Source organism: Callionymus lyra, chromosome 10, assembly GCF_982586985.1.
Source record: "Callionymus lyra chromosome 10, fCalLyr1.hap1.1, whole genome shotgun sequence".
In the NCBI taxonomy this organism is placed as follows: Eukaryota; Metazoa; Chordata; class Actinopteri; order Syngnathiformes; family Callionymidae; genus Callionymus; species Callionymus lyra.
In genome coordinates this window covers 16,387,822-16,397,298 of record NC_141827.1, presented here as the reverse complement: position 1 = coordinate 16,397,298, position 9,477 = coordinate 16,387,822, and the positions used below count along the sequence as shown (strand labels likewise).

General features: G+C 44.6%; 1 protein-coding gene across 2 annotated transcripts; it reads right to left on the bottom strand.

Annotated features, from left to right (window-relative positions):
- Nucleotides 1–1,329: 1,329 nt before the first annotated feature.
- On the bottom strand, nucleotides 1,330–9,258 carry gata2a (GATA binding protein 2a). Of its 2 annotated transcripts, none has more exons than XM_087800237.1 (5): nucleotides 8,760–9,258; nucleotides 7,282–7,853; nucleotides 5,288–5,446; nucleotides 2,684–2,809; nucleotides 1,330–2,218 (listed from the first exon to the last, which is right to left on the bottom strand). In XM_087800237.1, the coding sequence occupies exons 1-5, from the start codon at nucleotides 8,986–8,988 to the stop codon at nucleotides 1,919–1,921; spliced, it is 1,386 nt and encodes a 461-aa protein (XP_087656363.1). In that variant the 5' UTR covers nucleotides 8,989–9,258; the 3' UTR covers nucleotides 1,330–1,918. The 2 variants fall into 2 exon arrangements, with proteins under 2 accessions (XP_087656363.1, XP_087656364.1); XM_087800238.1 differs by having other exon boundaries at nucleotides 5,288–5,433; nucleotides 7,281–7,853; nucleotides 8,760–9,257.
- Nucleotides 9,259–9,477: the final 219 nt, after the last annotated feature.

Sequence of the window (9,477 nt, the reverse complement as noted above, 5' to 3'; positions counted from 1 at the left end):
CTCTTCAGGAATAGATGAATCTCATGTGCACCACGTCACAGACAAACACAAAAAATAACCAGCTTGAGTTCAGCTTGAGATTCCTGGTGATCAGAAAAAAAAGGATCCAGTGATCCACGTTGAGATAAAACTTAGACTTTTTACCGAGTGAGAGGAAAGAAAGAAGAGGGGGGACGAGTTAAAGTTCAAGTCGTAAAACCTCGATGCCGACCGCTCATGCGATGAGGAGATAACAAGCACAACGTATAACATAAAAAAGAAAGTGAGATGACGGCTCAAGACTCAATACCACTTGAGTGAATGACTCGTTCAAGTTTGACTTTCTAGTTCCTGATGCAAAAGAATCTGCTGAGTTGTACAATAATATCTTTGCCATCCATACAAATTATTGTTGTTTGATCAATTTCCTGTATTGTTGGGGTCAATAAAACACTTGTAAATGACTTAAATTATGATTGTGTTGAGGTCAAAGATGTGAGTCCGTGAAGAAGTGGTAAACAAGTTTAATTTGAAAGATGATTAAAGTGCAAAAAATAAAGGAATTAAACCCAGCGTGGATCTCATGTCATGTGTCTGTAGCTGAAAAGACGGTCTGATTTTTTTACTCAGTTACGCCGTCTGGGTGAAGTCACACATGTTTCTCATGTTCACACACACACACACACACTCTTAGCCGGGGTAATTGTGGAAGAACCAGTCGCTCCCTCAGAGGGCCTCATCGAGGAGCGCTCGCTCACTCAAACAGTGTTCTTCAGCGGCGTGTTTACAAATCTAACAGCACTTTGAATAAATGTTCTCTCCAAAAATCATCAACCTCTGGGAAACCCTGCAGATGTGAGAGGGTCTGGGGAGGGGTCCAGACTCTCTAATGGGAGCCTTGTTCTCGTGGGCGTGTGAGGCTGAACTCGCTGATGATGACCTCAAATTGGCCCTAATCGCGACGACTCATTAGTGGCCCCGACTGTTTCAAGTTTTTGTAATTTTCCAGATAAGCGAAGGGAAAAAAGCGGGATGGGGGAGGATAAAATAAAAAAAGACAGAAGGAGGGAGAGGTTGATGCCTGCTTCCTGGCCTCCTCAGCTGCGTGCACATCTGTGAGGGTCCCGAGCAGAACCCCGTGTGTTTGCTCAGGTCGCCTGATTGCCTTTCCTTCCTCCCGCTCAAGACCCCCTGTCCTTCCTCTCACTCCCACACTGCTCAGACTCCTTTCTGACGCTTGTGTCGTGTGACTTCGGAGCTCCTCGTCCCAGTCGGCCGGGGGAACCGGCTCCATAAATTCAAACAATCTGATGTCTTTGTAGTGCGTGCATGTGTCAAAACAACGTCGTATTTCAGTATTAAACTTTATTTTCTGACTTTGTGAGATGAAAAAAACAATAAAAACGTACAGCTCCGGGACTTTTTCATCTACTCAGTGTTTCTCCTTTAACCATGAAATTATATTCTTTGACAAAACAAAAAAAAAAAAAAAGCTTAAAGAGTGAAAATAAATTATCATAGCATTAACAACAAATATAACAACAGTCATAGCAATAAGCATCTATAAACATTTGTATTCAGTAAAAGGCTGTTTTTGACCAAAGAAAAACAGGTGAATTTGTGTCGATGTGCAATCCAGCGTGCGAGGAGGCTTCGTGTCCCGAGCTGAGCTGACCGTGTCCTGGTGATCCGGGGGAAGGACCGTGTTGTTCTCATTATATATTAGCATGAGATGAAAACAGCCGTCGTTCTAAGACCTCTCCTGCCGCAAGGGGGTCGCGGAGAGGGGGGTACCAAAGTGACTTAGTAGAAATAAGCGACAGCGTCACATGCGCTAGCAGGGTTTTTGGCCAAAGTCCTCCAGCACCGTCCACACAGTTCCTCCTTCAACTGTACAAAGGCCCCGACAGAGGCCAAGGTGGAAGTCAAGGCGGCCCTCTCAGTGAGGCTCGGCCCAGACCGGTGACCGGGTGGAGTGGTGCGGGTGAGCGAATGAAGGGTGAATGGGCGTGGGCGTAGGCAGCATGTGTCCGGAGTGGCTGAAGGGCGGTAGGTGACCCATGTGGGTCATGTGGCTCGGGAGGCCGGGGCCGACGCCGAACGGAGACGCCTTGTCCTGCATGCACTTGGAGAAGTCGTCGTAGCCGTCGCCCGACCGCTTGTTCCTCTTGGACTTGCTTGACATTTTGCGGTTGCGTGTCTGGATGCCTTCCTTCTTCATGGTCAGCGGTCTGTTGACCTGCAGGGGAGCGGCACGTTAGCACAAAGACCTCATTGGGAAACGCGCATCAGCTGATAAATATTGAGCGGCTGTTTTGCATATGGAGAGAGTCGGGGGGGCGTGTCCTAACTTTTGTCTTATTTTAAAGCAAACACAGTCGTCCTGGTCGGTATGAATATATGCGCCCCGGATCTGAAAGGACCAGCTTCAGACAAATCCTCATCAGTGTAACCGACGCCGCCACACTGAATGACAGTCCCACCCTGCAGCCTCCTCGGGGACCCCCGCCCCCCATTCAAGGCAACGATGGATTAATAAAAAACCTGCACAAAGGAGTAACTGGTGGGTTCAGCTCGACGGGCGAGAGGCTTCCCCCCCCCCTCCACACTCGGGCTCCTAAATCGATTCGAGCTGTCCGCCCATTTTGACCAGTTAACCCTCCCACCCCCGCCCCGACAAATAAACACCACTTTGGTGACTTACGTTGTGCAGTTTGAAGTAAAGGCCGCAGGCGTTGCACACGGGGTCCCCGTTCCCGTTGCGCCTCCACAGGGTGGTCGTGGTGGTCTGGCAGTTGGCACAGCAGGTACCTGCACGTCGAGCAGCCGACTGTAGAGAAGACATGATGGACATTAGATTAACAAATACTGGACTGCACTTAGTAATAATGGTTGTGTTTTCGTGTTGTTATCATCTTCCTGTTTCATCAGAAAGAAGGACGAACGCTAAAAAAAAAACCAGGTTAGGTCAGTAGTTTGGGGCTGGAGGTCTCAAGGGACCTTATTCAAATTTTACAATTAGCTTTTCGGAGTTTTAGAGTTTTCACGTTTGTATTTAGTAAACACAATATGATAGTAATATCAAGGAAGAACAGGAACACTGAGTTTTAGGCCGGTTTTAAATTTGAACTTAATTGAATCCCGGAGAACTTTCTTGTTTAATCAATCCATTGAACTTAGAACATCATTTTACAATTATCTCCACCCAAAAGCCACATTTAACATTTGGTTTTAAGAAAAGTGAGGCAAAACCAAACAGATCAAAATTGTTTGTCACCAAGTTCACTCTGAAGTTGGACCCAGAACTTCGCTGATACACAATTGCTTTTTTCGTAAAACGTCTGTTTCTTATCGGCCATTATTCGAACGACCTCTCACGAGTTAACATCTTCTAATGGAGCTTTATCTAAACCCCCTTTTATCCTCCTCTGTGGAATCTTGGCTACAAGTGGTTTTTGACCCGATGTCCTGATCCGGGTCCATTACAGATCAATTCTTCACACTTAATAAGAAACATTAGCTTTACATGCGAAGGCCCCGGCGGCTCCGTGCTTGACCGAGGTTTCTGCTTTCATTAGTTACAGGTGCGTTCGACCTGAGCGCCACGCACGCTTCCTGAAGTCCACCAATTAAAAGCCCGAAAAACACCCCCCACCCCCAATAAACATAAACACCAGTGTTTTCCACACGAGTCTCCCCGCGGTGTTGTGTTAATCTCCCCTCTGTAGCCGTCGGTCCGGCCGGCAGAAGAGAGCAGCAGCGCGGCGGCAGAAGACGGAAACAGCCGGGAGCCCGACTTCCTTATCTGGCCGGCCAGATATCCGGATAGGAAACAACTGGATGCCCCTTTGAACAGGGACTCTGGCAAAACACTCCAGCATGAAAATGCAAAAAAAAAGCTGCGAGCACATGGCCCCATGGAAAATGTAACCGCGGAGATGGATGCCGAGGAATCAGCCGGCGTGTGGGGGTCATGTGACCCTGTGGTTATTATCACGTTATTTTTTTTTATTTTGGTTACGAAAAATGTGAGAACATTTCACCTACAAGGGCTCGAACGTTCTCCCCCCCCCCCTGGAGTGGAAATGACGTTTCAAGCACTTGACTTTCACTTCAAACGCTTCACCCTTGGGCGTCTTTTTTGAATCATTGACTTCTCTAAATAGTCTCGATGTTTTTTAAAGTGACATTCCAACGAGCAGTGATCAGTGTTATTGTTAGCTTGTTCACATAGAAACTAAATTAGCTTCGCCAATCATTTAACGCTCCTCATACAAACTGTAGTATTTTCATTTTCATTTTGGGTTTTTTGTGTTGTCGTTTTTTTAAGTTTTATTATTTATACGTAGAAAAGAGGTTACGAGATTGTGGCCAGGTCCCGTGTGGATATCCTGGATACATGTGGATGTATTTATTAGTTTACAATGATTTTTTTTAATTTAATCGAAACTTGCTGCTTTAAAGTCGCTTAAAAATGTGAACTTGAATTAAGGTGAATATATAGAAAAATAATTGAATCTAATGAAGGTTTGTAGACACAAGTAAGAAGAAAAACAAAAAAATGAAAACCTAAACTAAGAGGTCTGTCGATTTTGCAGAGTCATCATGTTCTCCAGCCCCGGGTTCACAACAGAGCCTTGAGAGGAGATTTTAAATTCCTAAATAAGAGTTTTATTCTACATTACAAAAGCCATCTGTCTGGAAGGACTTTCAATACATTTAGTTGTGCGAAAAATAAAATCTAGAACATATATCTACATGTATATATATATATAATATTTTAGCTTTCAATATACATTGCTCAGATGCTCATTTAAAATATTATATTTGTTAATATAAATCTCTGTCATTTTTTTAATTTTTTGATACTTTTGTTCAAAACACATTCATAAAATTCAGCAAGTTTAAATAAACCACTTGTTGAGTTTGTTACTGAATGTAAATTATATTAATGAAGTTTATGAGCATTTAAAAAATAAATAAATTATTCAAATGTAAAAAAAAAAAGGACCTGCTAGTTTGATTGAGTAACATTTGGACCTGCAGGCTTCAGAGCCGGGCCCTGCTGTGGTACCTGAACTCGTCGGTGCCGAGTGTGAACTAGAGCATGCTGGTATCAGTATCAGTATCACAAGTACCAGCAATAATGACTGCAGCAACAATAGCAATAGTAGCGGGCTTGTATCGGCCCAGGAGGCGGGTCGTGGGGGGAACAATTCCAGGAAGATCATAGGGAAAATATAACTTTCCTGGAATTGTGCTGCCGGCATCTGCTTTGTGCTCATATTTGTCCGGGATCGGGACTCACCAGTCTGCGCTTGGGCTTGATGAGCGGTCGGTTCTGGCCGTTCATCTTGTGGTAGAGTCCGCAGGCGTTGCACAGGTAGTGTCCCGTGCCGTCCCTCCGCCAGAGCGGGGTGGAGGTGGCGCCGCAGTTGACACACTCACGGCCCTCTGCATATAGGTCAAGAGAGGGGAGAAGAAGAACATTTATATAATTAAAAAATTCACTGCAGAACCATGGCCCATCATCAAGCTGCGTCTGTAACACAAGCTCCGTCAGGAGGTGTCCGACATGACGGCCCCGGACGTTAAATTAAGATCCATAATTTATCAGCAGCAGACAGGAAACATGCGCGAGCTATCCAATGACCTCATCTTGATCAACACCATTCTAAAGCCAGCGACGCCCCAGAAACTACCCCGCGGATCCCAACACTTTTGTAATTCATCACCGGTGGCGGAACCTCCCGTCGGGGGGCCCTCGGCGTGTCCCCTTAGTTCGTTAGCATCATCATGATAATGTACGCAATCCAGGAGGTTGAATTAAGAGAACTTCGGTGACAGGAAGTTACAGTTGAGACTGAAATGTCATTGTGGCATTTGTCCGAGCGTCCACGGCGCAGGGGGAGCGACTGATAAGAAGCTTCTCAAATGTCACTGTAGCGTTTTTATCACTGTCGGTGATGAAGACACGACAGGTGACACGACTTCACCGTCGGTAAACCAGTTTTCAGCTGGTTATTGTCAACCAAATGAATGTGAGACTTCGAGTTAACTGGCAAAGTCGTTCGGCGAGTTATATTCATGAGAGCACGTTGTTTTTCAATTCCTCTCCCAATAGTTGGTAAACCACTACTGAATGCTGAGAGGTCAGAGGTCATACTTCTATTTCTCTAATTCAAATGTTGGTTTAAGAAGTGTTGCATCTACACACTAGATTTTGTGTGCGTGTTAAACTCTCAATTAAGCCTGGTTAATTATAACATCTTATTTACTACTAAATGAAAGTAACTTTTTTAACTACTTAGATTTGAGTATTTTTCATTTTAATTCTAGAAAAAAAATCTAATTAATATTAGGATTTTGAAGTGTGTGTGTGTAGATTTCAGGGAAATGTATTATTGATCTATTGACATTTTAATCTTTGATGTTTGTAAGAAGTTTATTTAAAAACCCATCAATTGATTAAAATTACAACAAACTCTTCTGAAACAAATAAAAAAAGCATATTTATGTAACAATCCATTTATCAATAGTAAAAATACTGTAAAATTGTTTGTGCTTCAATGTCCAGAAGATAAAACACCACCGATATGTTAAATGTGTGATATATTTTTAGGTTTAATTATCATGAATTAAACATAATAAACAAGTAGATAACTGAGAGAGAGAGTAACTTATATTTAAACATTCTCAATAAAGTATTGTAGCAATTTATTTTTTTTAAATGATCACCAAGAGTAAAACTAACATATTGTTATGTATCAGTTTCTTTTTTATTTTTGACTGGATTTTATTCAACTTTTTACTGGTTTTTAAGTTTATTTTAAGTGAATCTAATTATTTTCTCATTTCTTCCTTTTAACATTTTTAACGTTTGTTTTCCTCTATTAATCAATGAGTTTTTGTAGATAAATAACCGCCATCAAGGTTCTAGTCTAGATGCAGCAGGACTGGTTTCGTCCTGGTCTTTGTTCGAGCGCAGGGCGGGTGGAGGTCGTGATTTGTTCTGTCGAGGTCTGCAGGAAGTGGCCGGAGCCAGGACGTCGTGACTCTCAGGAGCAAAAAAAAAAAGGCTCGATGAGGAATCACGACTTTAGGACACAGTGGTGCGTTCAAGTACAGGTTGAAGAAAGTTTGGTGATTGATTGGATGATGACATGACGCGTTCAGGGGCCCACTTAAGGGACACTGTTAATAAAGATCGATTTAAGTAAATTGTCTGAGTTTTTTGAGTGGATACTTGTAAGTTTTAAATTAAACACACACACACACACACCAGTCACTCCGGGACTCACCTGAGCTGGACCGGGCTTTGCTCTTGCACTTGGCCGTGAAGCTGGATGGAGACCCCCCGAGCAGGCTGCCCGGGTGGAAGAGGCTGCCCCCGTACTCGTGGGCGCCGGGCAGCGTGTACGTGGGGTAGGTGGGGATGGGGTGGTGCGTGGTCGCGGCCTGCGCGTTCATGGAGGCCAGGCCTCCGCGCAGAGGACTGCAGCCCTCCATCTTCATGCCCTCCGCCAGCTGGTACTTGACCGACTCCTTCTCGTCCATCCTGGCGGAGGTCGGGGAGGTGGGCCCGGGGTCCGGGGACACGTCCTTCGGCGGGGTCGGGGGGAAGCTGTAGAGGTGGGGGCTGGAGTGCGCGGTCGGGGTGAGGCTCGACACCGGAGCCGTGCCCGCGCCGCCGCCGCTGCTGCAGGGGTACCCGGAGCCCGCGTGGTGATGGAGGCCGTTCTTGCCGAAGTGACTGACCGCCCATGCGTTGTGGTGATGCGCCGCGGAGAGAGCCGCCTTGCCGGGGTCCAGCCAGGGGATCCCGGGGCTGTGGATGAGGTGCGGCCGGCAGACCTGGTTCCCGGTCAGACGCGCTACGGGACAAGAAGAGACGCGTCAAGATCTCCCACTAAAACTAGTTTTACAAGAAATACTCACTCGACATTCACGACCCGCAGTGACAGCAGAGAAGCTCCGCAACAGTTTAAAACAATATGGCACTTTTTTTTGTTTGACTTTATATCCGGGAAGTCTCTCTCTCTTCGAGCAGAAGCCCCTGCCCCAGAAGAGAGTGACACACTTCCCTTTCCTCCTCTTGTCATCCCACAGGATCCCTGGATTGTTTAGTGAGGATCTTACTTTTTTTTTTACAGTTTTTTTTTAATAAATCTACAATTTAATTCGATTATTTATAAGATAATGACCTTATTTCCCTTTCGTACAATAATTTATGTAACCATTTTATATTTAAAAAACGGGTTATAAATTGTATCTTTCAAAAATATCAGTCAACATCGGTTTAATATAGTTTCTTTTTAAATATAAATAAAGATGCAAAATACGCAGACTTGTAAATTGTCACAATGTAAATACTTTCTTTTTTTTTACACAGTTTTGTATAATCTATTTGTTTCCAAAATGATATAGTTCTCGAATAAAAGAAAATGATGACAGTTTGTTATTTATGATTTTTTTTGGTTTGCATTTAAAATGTAGTTTTATTATTTTATTCTGGACTGTGTTGATGAAATATTTTGATTCTGAAATGTAAATAATTGCGTCGTATTTTCTTTGCAAAAAACATCGAAATCTCTACTTGTTGTTTATTCAACCGCGATGTTATTTTTAAAACTAATTTACTTTTGCAGAATAGCAATTTTCTTTAATCTTATTATTTTCCCCCTGAATAGACCAAGTTATTTTTCACATTTTAATATTTTTCTCCAGTCGCTTTTTCTATTGAAACAAGACATTCCAACGCGGGGGTTTCGTGCTCTCACCGTGCGCCTGGCTGTAGCTGACCCTGGCCCGGGAGTTGCTATAGTAGGGGTTCCCCTGCGAGTCCAGGTGGTTGAGGAACATGTCGACCTCGTCCTGCGGCAGTAAAGGCGTCATGGGCTCCATGTAGTTGTGGCTCAGACTGTGGTGGTGCGAGTCCGGGTGCTGCCCGTTGAGCACGGCGTGATGGTGCGCCATCCACCGGGACTGATCGGCCGCTGCGACCTCCATAACCGGTCCAGAACCAAGTCCTGAACTTATGTGATCGTGTACCTCCTCCGGGTCTCGAAGTTAAAATCCGTCAGGCTGGTTTTTAAAAGCTCCTCGGGAATGTTTTGGGTCCTGAAAAAAGCGTTGAGACGTGATGCGATGGTTCTCATCCAGAACCTGCTAAAAGTTCGACCTGGTTTATCCTGTGATACCTGTTGCCGTTTTTTTTTTGGATCAGCTGAGCGCGAGAGAGTACAAGATCGCCGTGGTGCGTTCAGGGTCATTAATGAGACTGGCGCCAGCAAATTGTCATATCATGCCAGGGTGGGCGGGGCTTCGCTCGCAGCCAATCGGAGGGCGTCGCTGCTACAATTGGCTCTGGCTGTGTTCTCTCTGTGATTTACTTTAATTAAACGAGCCCATAATGATTCTTGTCTCACGTGTGTGTTGTTGTTGTTGGGGACCCGCTGTGAGGTAAACAAACACCTCCAGAAAAACAAACACAAGATT

What these genes read in the sequence shown, in the direction of transcription:
- gata2a (XM_087800237.1), bottom strand. Translation starts at nt 8,988, where the DNA reads ATGGAGGTCGCAGCGGCCGATCAGTCCCGGTGGATGGCGCACCATCAC. An exon ending in CAGCTACAGCCAGGCGCACG is followed by an intron (nt 7,854 to 8,759) that starts GTGAGAGCACGA and finishes CTTGTCCCGTAG; the next exon opens with CGCGTCTGACCGGGAACCAG. An exon ending in TCAAGCCCAAGCGCAGACTG is followed by an intron (nt 2,810 to 5,287) that starts GTGAGTCCCGAT and finishes TCTTCTCTACAG; the next exon opens with TCGGCTGCTCGACGTGCAGG.